The 17863-nt window shown below is 45.7% G+C and overlaps 1 protein-coding gene and 1 pseudogene across 2 annotated transcripts in view; both read right to left on the bottom strand.

Annotated features, from left to right (window-relative positions):
• The window catches only part of CCDC24 (coiled-coil domain containing 24), a 96228-nt gene that overhangs the window by 52887 nt on the left and 25478 nt on the right, over positions 1-17863 (bottom strand). For both annotated transcript variants that reach the window (XM_077450741.1, XM_077450740.1), the window contains exons 4-5: positions 7764-7904; positions 4759-4863 (exon numbers count right to left, since the gene is read on the bottom strand). In XM_077450741.1, coding sequence (XP_077306867.1) covers positions 4759-4863; positions 7764-7904 — 246 coding nt within the window. The remainder of the gene's footprint in view (positions 1-4758; positions 4864-7763; positions 7905-17863) is intronic.
• On the bottom strand, positions 3267-3350 carry LOC143928568 (U2 spliceosomal RNA; annotated as a pseudogene).

The raw sequence follows: 17863 nt of genomic DNA, 5'->3' as shown, positions 1-17863 counted from the left end.
GCAGAGATGACTCAGAACGTCTTGGCATCACAAAGCCGGAGCATTATGTGTATAAGGCATGTAAAATGAATGTTAGTGGTCCGTGAGGTCCGAAAGGTTGGTGACCACTGATTTATACCACCGATATTGAAGCGGAAGAGTAACAAGATTTTTTTTTTTAACTCCTAGATGGTAAGCTCTAAGGATCTAAGGAGCCGGGCTCTCTGATTCCCCCCTGTATTGAATTGTATTGTAATTGTACTGTCTGCCCTAATGTTGTAAAGCGCCAGCGTAAACTGTCGGCTCTATATAAATCCTGTATAATAATAATAATGATAATAATATAATAATAAACAAACACTGATTATAATAGGAAATAAATAGTTTTGTGAAATTTTTGTCTATGGATTGCAAAAAATAAATAAAAATTGTAACAAAGTATCACCAAAAGAAAGCTTTGTTTGTCCTATAAAAAGATGGATGTATTATGCCCCGTACACACGAGCGGACTTTTCGACATCCAAACTCCGACTGACTGAGTCCGGCGGACTATCCGATCGTGTGTGGGCTGCAACGGACTTTAGCGAAGCTAAAGTCTGACGGACTTTAGAAATGAAGCATGCTTTAAATTTTCCCGACGGAACTCCGCCGGACCCGGTCCCCTTTGAAAAATCCGCTCGTGTGTGTGCTACTCCGACGGACTAAAACCGACGCTAGGGCAGCTATTGGCTACTGTCTAGGAACTTCCTACGTCGAATCCAGTCGTACGTCATCACGTTCGACTCCGTCGGAGTTTGGTGTGATGGTGTGTGGTCAAGTCCGTTCGGTCGAAAAGTCCGCCAGAACTCCGTCGGAACTCCGGCGGAACTCCTTTGGAGGTCTGTCAGACTTAATTCCTCTCGTGTGTACGGGGCATCACTTTGTTGCCATTATCGCTGAATGAACATCCTATAGCAAAGATGTAAAGATTACTTTGCTCTATAGGGGGGTACGGGGGGGTACGGGGTGGGGGGGGCCTGAACTAGTTAGACTTGGCACCTGCTGGCAGCAAATTGTAAATATGAAGTATTTTTATGTTCTATTTCTTATTTACCAGAATAAAAAGATAAAAATATTTATTTATTACTTAACATAAGAAAAAAAACAAACTGCTATACAATTGCCTTGACCATTAAAGTCCTGAAAAACCTTTCTCCATTCCAGTATTTCCTCAATTGTGAGATAAAAGTTCTCCCCATCAGCCAAGTCCGCACATTAATAAAACACTGAAATCATTCTTTCTTGTTGTGTCACCCAGAAAATCCCATCCACACGCCTGAAACCAGAAATGTACTGACGCAGCACGGGGGTGGGGGTGGAGGGGGGTGCGTAGTTCAGAAGTCAGGTTTCCTCATGAAGGTCAGTCAGCGGCCTGATCTCCACACATGGAGTAAATCAGATGCAGGCGTTTGGCTGATTCGCTGTGTAGTCTGTTGTAGTTGTGTTTTTAGAATTAGCAGTAAAACAACTTTCTAGCGGTAGCTCAGGCGGGGGGCCTCCATGACAACAGACCCCAAATTGTTACTCCCCCCCACCTTCTTCTAGAATTGATAGAAAAGGACCCCACTTGGTCATTTCCACCCTTCCTCTAAGTCTAGTGTAAGGAGATTTTACTTTGGTCCCCTCATTCCTTCCACACCTGGTGGATAGAGACCCCTGCTTGGTCATTCCTATCTATCCAGGTCTAGTGTAAGGAGATTTCATCTCTCTCCAACAAACCTTCCAGACCTGGTGGAAAGAGACCCCTGCTTGGTCATTTTCCTCCATTTTCCCAGTCCAGTGTAAGGAGACTTTACCTTGGTCCCCTCACCCCTTTTTACAACTGGTGGAGAGGGACCCCTCGTTGGTCACCTCCACCTCTCCATGTCTAATGTAAGGATACTTCATCTTTGTCCCCAATCTTCCAGACCTGGTGGAGAGACCTACATCTGCTTGGTGGTTTTACACCGTCCTCCTGGTCTAATGTAAGTAGACTTTATCTTTGTCCCATCATCCCTTCCAGATCTGGTGAGGGGAGATCCTTGCTTGGTCACTCTCCATCTCTCCAGGTCTAGTATAAGAAGACTTCATTTTGGTCCCCCAAACTTTTCAGACCTGGTCGATAAAGACCCCATGCTTGGTCACCCCCATCTCTCCAGGTCTAGCGTATGGAGATTTTATCTTATTCCACCAAACCTTTCGGACCTGTTTTTTTTCTTTTTTGTAGCCTATGGCGTGCAAAACACACCCAAAAACTTCCACCCAGTGCCAAAAAAAGTGCACACACATAAAGAGTGAAACACAAAACCATGCCACGGGGTCTGCGGTCCTCCACTAGGAAGGACCTTACCCTGATCCCCCTGGGGCGTTAGGCTCCAGACGGGGACTGAGGCACCAGATTCATGGCCATCCAGCCAAAGCCAGACGACCGCCTTTCTCCGGAAGGTCTGCCGAAACAGACCCACCCAGGTACTAAGTTAGGGGCTCCCCCGAAGGGAGACCCCCCAAAGAAAGGGCAAACCAAGCCAGAAGGCCTATGTCCACCCTCCCACAAGACTTTCAGGATAGGTCAGAGGACCGACACCCTACTCGCCACACGTGCAGTGACAACACAAAACGTGACAAATCACACAAATAAAATAAATAAAAAGTGAGGAAAGGGATAGTGGAGAGGAGAGTGAAAAGGTGGCCATTGTGTGATACAATGACCAGGCCCTCCGGGCAGGAATCAAAAATTCCTCTGGTCCTAGCCAAAAGGCCCGGCCCTAGAGGCAGGTGTAAAAAAGCTTGTTATCGGTGTCCATGGTGCCAAACTTCAAAGTGATAAATCACAGTGAGCATAAGGCACCCCTGAACTGCCACTTCAGGGCCACATCACCATAGGCTTTTCAACAGAAGCATCCCCCGACCCCCCGCGCCCAGACCACGACAGCCCCCACCCCAGCCAAAAAGGCATGGAGATCCAGGAGCTTAGCGAGAGCCCTTTGCCATCAGGCCTCACCCTCGCTCCCATCACTCCTACCTAATTACATTCGGGAAGTACAGGACGTTCCCCCGGTGGGAGACAGGGTTCCCTCCCGAAAAACTGACCGGAGCTAAAGCTGCCACAATCCAAGCCAGAAGGCCAGGGTCCCCTCCCCTGGCGCCGGCCAGTGGTTCTCCATCTCCATCAGAAGGCTTCCCTTTCGGCTACGAACCGCTCTGGGTCACCTTTACACCAGCAGGTTTTGCATGGCAAACCGCCACCCCTGCTCCACCTCGCCGTAGAACAGGGATGGAAGAAAGCGCCACCTCCTGGTAACTGATAAGAACAGATACTACACTTGATCTTAGCCAAAAGGCAGAGAACCTTTCGGACCTGGTGGAGATGGAACCCTGCTTGGTTCATTTTCCTCCATTCTCCCAGTCCAATGTAAGTAGACTTTATCTTGATCCCCTCATTCCTTCTACAACTGGTGGAGAGGAACCCCTGGTTGGTCACCCCCACCTCTCCATGTTTAAAGTAAGGAGACTTTATCTTTGTCCCCAATCTTCTAGACCTGGTGGAAAGAGCCCAGTACTTGGTCATTTTCCCCCATCCTCCCGGTCTAGTGTAAGGAGATCTTATCTTGGTCTCCTCGTCTCTTGTACACCTGGCGGAGAGAGATCCTTGCTGGGTCACCAACATCCCTCCAGGTCTAGTGAAAGGAGAATTTATTTTGCTTCACCAAACCTTCCAGACCTGGTGGAGAGAGACCTCTGCTTTGTAATTTTCCTCCATTATCCCAGTTAAAAGCAAGGAGACTTTATCTTGGTCCCCTCACCCCCTCTACAACTGGTGGAAAGGAACCCCAGCTTGGCCACCCCCCACCTCTCCAGGTCTAATGTAAGGAGACTTTATCTTTGTCTTCAAACCTTCCAGACCTGGTGCAGACAGACCCTGCTTGGTCATTTTCCACCATCCTCCCGGTCTAGTGTAAGGAGACTTTATCTTGGTCCCCTCATCACCTCCAGGTCTGGTGAGGGGAGACCCTTGTTAGGTCACCCTCCACCTCACCAGGTCTAGTGTATGACTTCTTCTTGGTCCCCCAAACTTTCCAGACCTGGTAGAGAGAGATCCCTGCTTGATAATTTTCCCTCGTCCTGCAAGTCTTGTGTAATGAGACTTTATCTTGGTTCCCTCATCCCTTCCAAACCTGGCGGAAAGACACTTGCATGGCCATCCTCCATCCCTCTACATCCGGTGTAAGGAGGCTTTATCTTGGTCCCCCTATACCTTCCATTGGACCTCCCTCCACAGTAGCAGGAGAGCCCAAGGAAACCTTAAAGTAGATGTACGCCCTAAACTGAATGACATTTAGTTTGTTTATTGCACGCTCTATCATGAACCATGCAATGCCTACAACGCATTTCTCAGGGTGGGTTTCCTGATGGTGACAACAGCAAACCATGCCTGTGTAATATGTGCTGAAACGGCCACTTGGAAACCTCAGGAGCACAATTGTGAGATGGGGCAGAGCAGAAGTGCCTGAACAAAGATCTTCATGGCGGGATCACCAGGGATTATTTTATCAAAAACTGCAGATTTAAAAGTATTTATAATGACTCTTGAAATTACATTAACATGTTAACGATTACAAGATTTTAGCGATTGTGTTCACATCTACTTCACCATGTTCTCAAGTACAAAAGAGTCGTTTACAATCAAAAATTAAACTCAAAGAATGTATTTGACTCAAGTACAATAGTCCAAAATTGGGGTTGGGGGGTCCCAGCACTTACTGAAGGTGTTGTATGACCTCATCAACGTCGGCAATCTTGAGTTTGTCCTTAAGTTCCTCCAGTTCTTCCTCTATGCTGGAGCCAGAGGACAGAGAGGAGAGGGGCCTGCGGAGGAAGGGGAGTTGGATCACCTATCCATCATCATCATCATCATCAAAGAACATAAGGAATAAAACACAAAGAATTTAAAGAAATATTGCACTGCACGGGAGATCGGGATGGGACATGGAATGCCTTGTAAAAGTAATCACCCCCCCCTGGTGTTTTTGCCATTTTGCTGCATTACAACCTGGAGTTACAATGGACTTTTTGGGGTTTTGTACCATATGATGTACACAACATGCCAATGACTTTGAAGAGGGAATTTGTGATTGTGACAAAAACCATAAAAATAGGAATCTTGAGTATGCAGTTGAGTATTGTTGTATGTATTCAGCACCACCCCACCCCTTTTCCACCAAAACTCAATACTGTACACCAGGGATATGCAATCAGCGGACCTCCGCCAGATGCAAATTTACAAGTCCCATCATGCCTCTGCCTCTCTGAGTCATGCTTGTGGCTGTCAGAGTCTTGCTATGCCTCATGGGACTTTTAGTTCTGCAACAGCTGGAGGTCCGCTAATTGCATATCCCTGCTGTACAGGGTTGCTAAACCTTCCAAAGTGAAATTTACTGACACAACACACAAAAAAAATGTTTTTCAGTGCAAATATCAATATTAAGCTGCAAACCTATAGCTAGTGTGATTAGCAATGAGGTGCACCGCCCTGTGTGATCTGGGCACTGGTAGGCTGCATCTGATGGGCACTGACAAGGCTGCATCTGATGGGCACTGGCGAGGCTGCATTGATCCCTTGTATCTGACCTCTGCAGACATGATAGAAGAGATGGTTAGAGACTGAGGACATGATAGAAGAGATGGTCAAAGACTGAGGACACGATAGAAGAGATGGTCAGAGACTGCGGACATGATACAAGAGATGGTCATAGACTGAGGACATGATACAAGAGATGGTCAGAGACTGAGGACATGATACAAGAGATGGTCATAGACTGAGGACATGATACAAGAGATGGTCATAGACTGAGGACATGATACAAGAGAATGTTCAGAGACTGAGGACATGATACAAGAGAATGTTCAGAGACTGAGGACATGATAGAAGAGATGGTCAAAGACTGAGGACATGATAGAAGAGATGGTCAGAGACTGAGGACATGATACAAGAGAATGTTCAGAGACTGAGGACCTGATAGAAGAGATGGTCAAAGACTGAGGACATGATAGAAGAGATGGTCAGAGACTGAGGACATGATACAAGAGATGGTTAGAGACTGAGGACATGATACAAGAGATGGTCAGAGACTGAAGACATGATACAAGAGATGGTTAGAGACTGAGGACATGATACAAGAGATGGTCAGAGACTGAGGACATGATACAAGAGATGGTCAGAGACTGAGGACATGATACAAGAGATGGTCAGAGACTGAGGACATGATACAAGAGATGGTTAGAGACTGAGGACATGATAAAAAGAGATGGTCAGAGACTGAGGACATGATACAAGAGATGGTTAGAGACTGAGGACATGATACAAGAGATGGTTAGAGACTGAGGACATGATACAACAAATGGTCAAAGACTGAAGACTGCATTTTTTTGAGCTTTTCTTGCACTAAAGATGCCAATAATGGCCAACAATAAATTCATATTAATCTAAATTGATAGTATTAATTAAAAATCAAATATAATACAAGTATATCTAAAAATATAAATATTTTTTCAAAACCGTCATTTTCAGTTTCGGTTTTCAGCTAAGCGCCTCCTGCATCTTTGGTTTCAGTTTCGGCACCAAAATATCCATTCGGTGCACCTCTAGTTTAAGGTATACAAAAAAGCCAAAAAACATATTTTTCTATCTAAAGGAAGGTCAGGTTACTATAACCCAGCACAGAGTTCCCCCTTACATCGGAATCTGCAGCATCCCCCCTTACATCAGTGTACTAATTTAAATCAGCGTCCACAGAGTTCCCCCTTACATCAGAATCTGCAGGGTTCCCCTTCACAGTGACCTTTACAAGGGGGGACTCTGTGGACTCTGATGTAAAGTAGAACTCTGATGTAAAGGGGGATGCTGCAGACTCTGGTAAAAAGGGGAACCCTGATCAGAGTCCACAGAGCTCCCCTTATTTCAGACTCCACAGAGTTTCCCTTCACATCACAGTCCACAAAGTTCTCCCTTACTTCAGAGTCCACGGAGCTCCCCTTTACATCAGAGTCCACAGGGTTCCCCCTTACAGTATAAGGGAGAACTCTGCAGACCCCGATGTAAAGGGTCCATAAATATCTGTTACAGACAGCAGCTGCCTGTAAAAAATATGACATTTCCGGGCAGTTTGTCCCGCTGGAAGGTGGACCTCCATCCCAGTCTCAAATCTCTGGCAGACTGAAACGGATGTTCTTCAAGAATTTCCCCTATTTAGAGTCATCCATCTTTTCCTATTAATCCTAACCGGTTTTCTACACCCTGCAGATGAAAGGCATCCCCACAGCATGATGCTGCCACCACCATGCTTCACTGTGGGGATGGTGTTCTCAGGGTGATGGGAAGTGCTGGGTTTGTGCCCCACATAGAGTTTGCTATGATGGCCAACATCTGACCAGAGACCCTTCATGGTGAACTGCGAATGTGTACTGCACTCCTATTTTTTTCAGCTAATTTCTGGCCACTCTTCCATGGTGGCCTGCTCTTTACTGTGGACAGTTATAGTGGTCCTATGGACAGATATAGGACCACTTCAACATACATCCACAATCCCAGACAAAGTAGGGTAGTTCTAGTACCAAGGCCTCAAAATGCCAGTGTTTATGGCTTTGCGGGTTATACTGCATACCTCTCTCATCCCCCCAGCCAAAGCGTGCTCTCCGGCGTCGGGTATTGGAGACTGACATGTTTTCTAGTAGATTCATTGACACTCGTGACTCTTTTCAGTACTCACCGCCCATCTCCAGCTCGGCTTGCACTCATTGGTCGGCCCCATCGGCTCTCTCTGGACTGGGCTCTGCTCTCCGGCCGGCCGGGCCCCATCACATATGTCACCACCTTGGGGTTGTACTTGGAAAGGGCCTGGTCCTCATCACTGCAATATAATGATACCCGATGAGTTATTAAATGGCCAACACATGCGCATTTCCTTACAGACACTTCCATAAATGAAAAAAGGTACAAAAATCTTAAATCATTTTGTTTAGGCACCAAGATGTTGGCACTGTAGGGACTGTAAGGATACACAATGGAATACTGGCACCACCAACTAGAAATAACCAGTATTAAGGGTGTTAGGTTTGTTTAAGAATAAATATAGGGGCTTGATGCCCAACCTGTGACACAATGGTTGCATTAGGCATTTTGGCATTTTCTGGGGCCCTTAGGGCCCCAGCAGGCTGTAGTCTGTGTTTTCTTATTGCCCTTTGCCTAGCCCCTGTTTCCCAAAGCATGTCCCCAATCTCCAACATCTCCTATAGCGTGTTCACAGTCTATGACCATGTCCTACAGCATGTCGGCACCCTGCCCATCTCTTATGGCAAAGCTGTAGTCTCTGACCATCTCCTACAGCATGTCCGCACCCTGCCCATCTCTTATAGCAAAGCTGTAGTCTCTGACCATGTCCTACAGCATGTCCGCACCCTGTCCATCTCTTATAGCAAAGCTGTAGTCTCTGACCATCTCCTACAGCATGTCCGCACCCTGCCCATCTCTTATAGCAAAGCTGTAGTCTCTGACCATCTCCTACAGCATGTCCGCACCCTGCCCATCTCTTATAGCAAAGATGTAGTCTCTGACCATCTCCTACAGCATGTCCGCACCCTGCCCATCTCTTATAGCAAAGATGTAGTCTCTGACCATCTCCTACAGCATGTCCACACCCTGTCCATCTCTTATAGCAAAGCTGTAGTCTCTGACCATCTCCTACAGCATGTCCACACCCTGCCCATCTCTTATAGCAAAGCTGTAGTCTCTGACCATGTCCTACAGCATGTCTGCATCCTGACCATCTCTTATAGCAAAGCTGTAGTCTCTGACCATCTCCTACAGCATGTCCGCACCCCATCCATCTCTTATAGCAAAGCTGTATTCTCTGACCCTCTCCTACAGCATGTCCGCACCCTGCCCATCTCTTATAGCAAGGCCACCGACCAGTGCATGAACTTGGGCATGTACACATTCGTGTTCACATGGAATAAACTTTGGCGTCTAGGTTCCGATTTAAAGCATGGTGGAATTCAAGGCAATTGCTGGGTGGTTGTCAGCTTCTGTGACCTGTGACCAGACCCTGTGCTCACATCTTTGCTCACATCTGTACTCTGACCCGGCTTCCTCCTTACTCTGCTTGACCTCTACACTGTGTTGCTGACCCCGGCTTGTAACCTGACCTGGTCTTCAGTCTGCTGTTTTGGTACCTTGTCTGCTCACCTGAGACTGACCTTGGCCTGGCCCTGACTCTGCTTCTGTTTCCTAATTCTGCACTTCTGCTGCCTGGTTGTTGCTCACCCCTTTCTGCCTGACTACACTTCAAGATCCTGCATCTGCAAGCTTCTGGATTGCCAGTCCTGGGATCACTGCATCTCCTGCATTACCCAGAGCGTCTTCTGGCCAGGATCTTCTATAGGCCCCTGTCCCGCTCTGTGCCCTGGCTGTTACACCCTCTCATCAACTGCAGGGGAAACAGGACAGCAAATGTAAGGCCAGCCACACACGGTACAAATTTCTTTCCCCCGGCAGGGGCGTGGAAGAAGCCATCCCAACTGGGAGACAACAGTGATTATCGCTAGCAATAATCACAAGAGAATCCAGAAGGCTTTGATCGATCAACTTGGTACATTCAGCCGGGCTATTAATGGTTTAAATCACAGACTGAGATTTGAACCGTGTATGGCTGACCTAAAGGAAGCCCTATTATGGACTCATAGTCTACCAAGTATGTGAGACAAAGATGGCAGCTTCCTTGGCTGTAAAAAATAGGAAGGTTTAGGCTGCCTTTACACCTGAGCGTTGATTTTGAGAGTTTTTTTTAGAAGTTTTTGAGCATTTTTGAAGCATTTTCAGAGCTCTGTTGTTGTTTTATTAGCCAAATAGAGAAAAAAATATCTGTTCCATTATTTGTTGCTATGTTTTTCAGCTTTTCATCCACTTTTTTCTATTATATATTACATTTGTAACTTTTTTTTTGGAAGTGTTTAGGGTTAATTTATTTATTTTATTATTTATTTTGTTAGGTTAGGGTTAGGAATACGGGTTAATATTAAGGTCGGGGGGGTTGCTGATATGGTTATTTAATTTATTATTCATTTATGTTGTTTATTATTTAATTATTATTATTATTTTTATAAAATTTTTGCAATTATGCAGAAAAACATGCCAAAACGCTCAAAGATGTTCAAATCAAGCAGTTCGGTGAATTTCTTTGGAACAAAAACCGCTTGAAAAACACACCAATCTGCCCAATTCGAGCTACAGAAAAACCTCCAGAACTTTTTTTTTTTTAGCTTCAGGCGTTTGACGTCGGGTGACTTGTAGTGGAGATGTGAGCCGTCTCCATAGAGAATCATTGATTTATTTTTTTACTCCTCCGGCGTTTTGAAGCTTCAAGGTACAAAACGCTGAGGTGTGAATGGGGCCTCAGTTCTGCTATAGGCCTTGATGAAGGGGAGATCTCTGAGCCCCTGAACTGTGTTGGCTTTTTATCTCGCCAAAATACAATAAAGACCTACTGGACCCAAACTAGTTGGTCCCTTTCTACATTCTAAGACCCCTTTCACACTGGGGCGTTTTTCAGGCGCTTTAGCGTTAAAAAAAGCGACTGTAAAGCGCTTGAAAGAAGCCGCAACTACAATCCCAATGTGAAAGCCCCGAGTGCTTTAAGAGCCCTTTCACAATGTCAGCGCCCGAAAAACGCTCGTAAAGCCCTGCTTAAACTAGCAGCGCTTTACCAGCGTTTTTCAAGCATTATTGGGGCGCTTTTAACCCCTGCTAGTGGCCAAATAAAGGGTTAAAAGTAGCCATAAAGCGCTTCTGCCAAAAGCGCTTTGCAGGTGCTTTTCAGGCGTTTTGCAGGCGCTTCCCAAAGGGGTGCTTTAGGAGCGGTGTATTCACCACTCCAAAAATGCTGCAAAGAAGCTGCTTGCAGGACTTTTTTTGATGCCCTGCCAGCGCAGCGTCTCAGTGTGAAAGCACTCGGGGCTTTTACATTGGGATTGCAGCTGCGGCTTCTTTCAGGCGCTTTACAGGCGCTTTTTTTAAAGCTAAAGCACCTGAAAAATGCCCCAGTGTGAAAGGGATCTCAGTGTGAAAGCACTCAGGCTTTCACATTGGGATTGCAGATGAGGCTTCTTTCAAGCGCTTTACAGGCGCTTTTTTTAACGCTAAAGCGCCTGAAAAACGCCTGAAAAACGTCCCAGTGTGAAAGGGGTCTAAGTATAAGGGCATGGAACTAACATTCACTCACATTTGTTTTCAGCACTGAAAGCCACAAGCCAAAATAAACAAAAACAAAAAACCACATGCACCACTAAAGTTGGCACAAATCTGGTGCTCTATGCTGGTGGCCATCATGAGACCAGAACCCGCGGGGCAGCGCCACAGCCTACAGGACAGAGTTATCGGCTGTGTCCCTCCATGCAGGTCCTGTGCAGTGGAATAGAATCTTTCTGGATCACTTACCACCTCAAAGAGGATAAAGAGATTAGACGACGGTGAAGGCGATCAGAGGAATCAGACCGCATAAGGATACTTAACAACCACTAATCTAATTACAGCGACATCATGGAGGTTCGGTGTCTGTGGAGAAGACACGGAATGTCCTCAGTTTACATCCTTTCTTTTTGGAGCCTGTGGTGCGCAAAAACACCAACAGTGAACCAAAAAAGTGCATGTGAACACACAGAAACAGAAACAGTGCACTTGGGGTGTGTCATCGGGTCCCCTCCCCCTCAAAGAGTAAGGACCCTTCCCTGACCCCTCCCCCCCCAGGACACAAGACTCCTGATGGGTGAAAGGTCCACTTGGGTCCATCTAGCCAAAAAGGCCCGGCAGACCCCTCTCCTTGTGATCAGCCAAATCTAACCAACAAAAATTGACTGGGGGGGGCTGCCCCAAAGAAGGACCCCTTCAAGGCAGGGGAAAAAGGAATGTGAGGGTCACACACCATCCCCCCTAAATTTCAGGGACACGAAGACAAGAAGATAAATAAAAACAAAATACAAAAAGGTGCCAGTACCGGTGCATTGGCTAGGTCTTGCAGTCCGGTAACAAAAATTGCCAGGGTCTTGACCTAGCGCATGAGGAGCAAGTGCCGGAAAAAAAACTTAAAGAGGAACTAAACTGCATCTAAACACCACAATATGAAATCACTATTTAATTCATTTTTAATATTCAAAGAAAACTCCCCCATCCATCCATCCCTCCATCCATGTCTCCATTCATCCATCCATGTCTCCATCAATCCCATCAATCCAAGTCTTCATCCATCCATGTCTCCATCAATCCAAGTCTTCATCCATCCATGTCTCCATCAATCCAAGTCTTCATCCATCCATGTCTCCATCAATCCATGTCTCCATCAATCCAAGTCTTCATCCATCCATGTCTTCATCCATCCATGTCTCCATCAATCCCATCAATCCAAGTCTTCATCCATCCATGTCTCCATCAATCCAAGTCTTCATCCATCCATGTCTCCATCAATCCATGTCTCCATCAATCCAAGTCTTCATCCATCCATGTCTTCATCCATCCATGTCTTCATCAATCCAAGTCTTCATCCATCCATGTCTCCATCAATCCCATCAATCCAAGTCTTCATCCATCCATGTCTCCATCAATCCAAGTCTTCATCCATCCATGTCTCCATCAATCCAAGTCTTCATCCATCCATGTCTCCATCAATCCATGTCTCCATCAATCCAAGTCTTCATCCATCCATGTCTTCATCCATCCATGTCTTCATCAATCCAAGTCTTCATCCATCCATGTCTCCATCAATCTCATCAATCCAAGTCTTCATCCATCCATGTCTCCATCAATCCAAGTCTTCATCCATCCATGTCTCCATCAATCCAAGTCTTCATCCATCCATGTCTCCATCAATCCAAGTCTTCATCCATCCATGTCTCCATCAATCCAAGTCTTCATCCATCCATGTCTCCATCAATCCAAGTCTTCATCCATCCATGTCTCCATCAATCCATGTCTCCATCAATCCATGTCTTCATCCATCCATGTCTCCATCAATCCAAGTCTTCATCCATCCATGTCTCCATCAATCCAAGTCTTCATCCATCCATGTCTCCATCAGTCCAAGTCTTCATCCATCCATGTCTCCATCAATCCAAGTCTTCATCCATCCATGTCTCCATCAATCCATGTCTCCATCAATCCATGTCTCCATCAATCCATGTCTTCATCCATCCATGTCTCCATCAATCCAAGTCTTCATCCATCCATGTCTCCATCAATCCAAGTCTTTATCCATCCATGTCTCCATCAATCCAAGTCTTCATCCATCCATGTCTCCATCAATCCAAGTCTTCATCCATCCATGTCTCCATCAATCCAAGTCTTCATCCATCCATGTCTCCATCAATCCATGTCTCCATCAATCCAAGTCTTCATCCATCCATGTAGCCATTCATCCAACCATGTCTCCATTTATCCTTCCATGTCTCCATCCATCCAGGTCTCCATCCATGTCTCCATCCACCCATGTCTCCATCCACCCATGTCTCCATCCACCCATGTCTCCATCCATCCATGTCTCCATTTATCCATCCAAGTCTCCATTTATCCATCCATCCATGTCTCCATTGGTTTTATTTGACTCCATTAACATCTCCATTTATCCAACAATGTCTCCATTCATCCATCCATGTCTCCATCAAACCATGTCTCCATTCCTCCATCCATGTCTCCATCAAACCAGGTCTCCATTCTTCCATCCATGTCTCCATCAAACAAGGTCTCCATTCTTCCATCCATGTCTCCATCAAACCCGGTCTCCATTCATCCATGTCTTCATCGATTCATGTCTCCATTTATCCATCCATCTATCCATGTCTCCTTTCATCTATGTCTCCATTCATCCATCCATGTCTCCTTTCATCTATGTCTCCATTCATCCATCCATGTCTTCATCCATCCATGTCTCCATTCATCCATCCATGTCTTCATCCATCCATGTCTCCATTCATCCATCCATGTCTCCATTCATCCATGTCTCCATTCATCCATCCATCCATGTTTTCATCCATCCATGTCTCTATTCATGTCTCCATTCATCCATCCATCCATCCACGTCTCCATTCATCCATCCATGTCTCCATCCATCCATCCATGTCTCCATCCATCCATGTCTCCATCTATTTATGTAAATTAGGTGAAAGGTGCAGGGACATGTAGGGATCGTCTGACAGATCGGACAGCAGAAAACTGAACTCTGATTGGCTGCTCTGGATTATCATTATTTGATGGTTGTATTGGATCAGAATAGATCTCAGTGTCTCTGTTGTAGTCATTACACACCCAGGAAAGTACCTCCATTATTTACCCCTCCGCCCCCCTCATCAGACTCAGGAATGTGCTGCCTTTGTTCATTCTCGGCTTTCTCTCTCCAGCAGAGACAAACATCCTCAATACCCCAGATGGACGCAGTTTGCCATCTTATTGTTAATTCACAGAAGAGACAAAAGTGTTTCACAATCAGAGATTTCATCAGAGCCGGCCTCACTTTACTGAATGGGAATGACCTTTACCAGCAGAAGAGAGATGAAAATCCACACAGAGAGGATACAGAGACCCACAGCAACCAATCAACAGCCACCCATCACTGTCCTGATTACTGAAAGCTGGATTCTGGTTGGTTAGAATTATTGGATGATGCAAGACCTCACATTAGTCTAAATCAGCTTTTCTCAAATGTTTTACCCCAGAAGTAATTCTCAGGTCTCAGGGGATCCCTACTCAAATTAATTAATCCGGGGTCAGTCGGGAGAATGTTCCTTACATTGGTGATCAGTGAGAAGAATGTTCCTTACATTGGTGATCAGTGAGAAGAATGTTCCTTACATTGGTGATCAGTGAGAAGAATGATCCTTACACTGGTGATCAGTGAGAAGAATGTTCCTTACATTGGTGATCAGTGAGAAGAATGTTCCTTACATTGGTGATCAGTGAGAAGAATGTTCCTTACATTGGTGATCAGTGAGAAGAATGTTCCTTACATTGGTGATCAGTGAGAAGAATGTCCCTTACATTGGTGATCAGTGGGAAGAATGTCCCTTACATTGGTGATCAGTGGGAAGAATGTTCCTTACATTGGTGATCAGTGAGAAGAATGTTCCTTACATTGGTGATCAGTGAGAAGAATGTTCCTTACATTGGTGATCAGTGGGAAGAATGTTCCTTACATTGGTGATCAGTGGGAAGAATGTTCCTTACATTGGTGATCAGTGAGAAGAATGTTCCTTACATTGGTGATCAGTGGGAAGAATGTTCCTTACATTGGTGATCAGTGAGAAGAATGTTCCTTACATTGGTGATCAGTGAGAAGAATGTCCCTTACATTGGTGATCAGTGAGAAGAATGTTCCTTACATTGGTGATCAGTGGGAAGAATGTTCCTTACATTGGTGATCAGTGAGAAGAAAGTTCCTTACATTGGTGATCAGTGAGAAGAATGTTCCTTACATTGGTGATCAGTGAGAAGAATGTTCCTTACATTGGTGATCAGTGAGAAGAATGTCCCTTACATTGGTGATCAGTGAGAAGAATGTTCCTTACATTGGTGATCAGTGAGAAGAATGTTCCTTACATTGGTGATCAGTGAGAAGAATGTTCCTTACATTGGTGATCAGTGAGAAGAATGTTCCTTACATTGGTGATCAGTGGGAAGAATGTTCCTTACATTGGTGATCAGTGGGAAGAATGTTCCTTACATTGGTGATCAGTGAGAAGAATGTTCCTTACATTGGTGATCAGTGAGAAGAATGTTCCTTACATTGGTGATCAGTGGGAAGAATGTTCCTTACATTGGTGATCAGTGGGAAGAACACACACACCTGTCTATAGAAGGTCCCACAGGTAACAGTGCATGTCAGAGCACAATCCAAGCCATGGAGTCCAAGGAATTGTCTGTAGACCTTGGAGACAGGATTGTATGGAGGCACAGATCGGGGGGAAGGGTACAGAAAAATGTCTGCAGCATTGAAGGTCCCAATGAGCACAGTGTCCTCCATCATCTGTAAATGGAAGAAGTTTGGAACCACCAGGACTCTTCCTAGAGCGGCCGCCCGGGGGAGAGGGGCCTTAGTCAGGGAGGTGACCAAGAACCCGATGGTCCCTCTGACAGAGCTCCAGCGTTTCTCTGTGGAGAGAGGAGAATCTTCCAGAAGAACCATCTCTGCAGCCCTCCACCAATCAGGCCTGTATGGTAGAGTGACCAGACAGAAGACACTCCTCGGTAAAAGGCACATGACAACCTGCCTGGAGTTTGCCAAAAGGCACCTGAAGGACTCTCAGACCATGAGAAACAAAATTCTCTGGTCTGATGAAATAAAGATTGAACTATTTGGCCTGAATGCCAAGTGTCATGTCTGGAGGAAACCAGGCACCGCTCATCACCTTGCTAATACCATCCCTACTGTGAAGCATGGTGGTGGCAGCATGGGGATGTGGGGATGTTTTTCAGTGGTGGAAACTTGGATACTAGTCAGAATGGAGGGAAAGATGAATGCAGCAATGTACAGAGACATCCTTGATGAAAACCTTCTCCAGAGTGCTCTGGACCTCAGACTGGGGTGAAGGTTCATCTTTCAACAGGACAACAACCCTCAGCACCCAGCCAAGATAACAAAGGAGTGGCTCCGGGACAACTCTGTGAATGTCCTTGAGTGGCCCAGCCAGAGCCCGGACTTGAACATCTCTGGAGAGATCTGAAGATGGCTGTGCACCGACCCTCCCCATCCAACCTGATGGAGCTTGAGAGGTCCTACAAAGAAGAATGGGAGAAACTGCCCAAAAATAGGCGTGCCGAGCTTGTAGCATCATACTCATCATACATCATACTCATCATACATCATACTCATCATACATCATACTCATCATACATCATACTCACCAAGACTGGAGGCTGTAATTGGTGCCAAAGGAGCTTCACCAAAGTATTGAGGAAAGGCTGTGATACTTATGTACATGGGAGGAGTCAGTGATACTTATGTACATGGGAGGAGTCAGTGATACTTATGTACATGGGAGGAGCCTGTGATACTTATGTACATGGGAGGAGCCTGTGATACTTATGTACATGGGAGGAGCCTGTGATACTTATGTACATGGGAGGAGCTTGTGATACTTATGTACATGGGAGGAGCCTGTGATACTTATGTACATGGGAGGAGCCTGTGATACTTATGTACGTGGGAGGAGCCTGTGATACTTATGTACGTGGGAGGAGCCTGTGATACTTATGTACATGGGGAGGAGTCTGTGATACTTATGTACATGGGGAGGAGTCTGTGATACTTATGTACATGGGGAGGAGTCTGTGATACTTATGTACATGGGAGGAGCCTGTGATACTTCTGTACATGGGAGGAGTCTGTGATACTTATGTACATGGGAGGAGTCTGTGATACTTATGTACATGGGAGGAGCCTGTGATACTTATGTACATGGGAGGAGCCTGTGATACTTATGTACATGGGAGGAGCCTGTGATACTTATGTACGTGGGAGGAGCCTGTGATACTTAAGTACGTGGGAGGAGTCTGTGATACTTATGTACATGGGAGGAGCCTGTGATACTTATGTACATGGGGAGGAGTCTGTGATACTTATGTACATGGGAGGAGTCTGTAATACTTATGTACATGGGAGAAGCCTGTGATACTTATGTACATGGGAGGAGCCTGTGATACTTATGTACATGGGAGGAGCCTGTGATAACATTGAATTTAATCCATTTAGGAATAAGGCTGTAACATAACAAAACGTGGAAAAAGTGAAGCGATGTGAATACTTTCTGGATCCACTGTATCAGGTACGTGCAG

This window comes from Lithobates pipiens, unplaced genomic scaffold (assembly GCF_037356315.1).
Source record: "Lithobates pipiens isolate NorthernLeopardFrog02 unplaced genomic scaffold, aLitPip1_a1.2 Scaffold_23, whole genome shotgun sequence".
NCBI lineage: Eukaryota > Metazoa > Chordata > Amphibia > Anura > Ranidae > Lithobates > Lithobates pipiens.
This window is presented reverse-complemented; position numbering and strand designations above follow the sequence as displayed.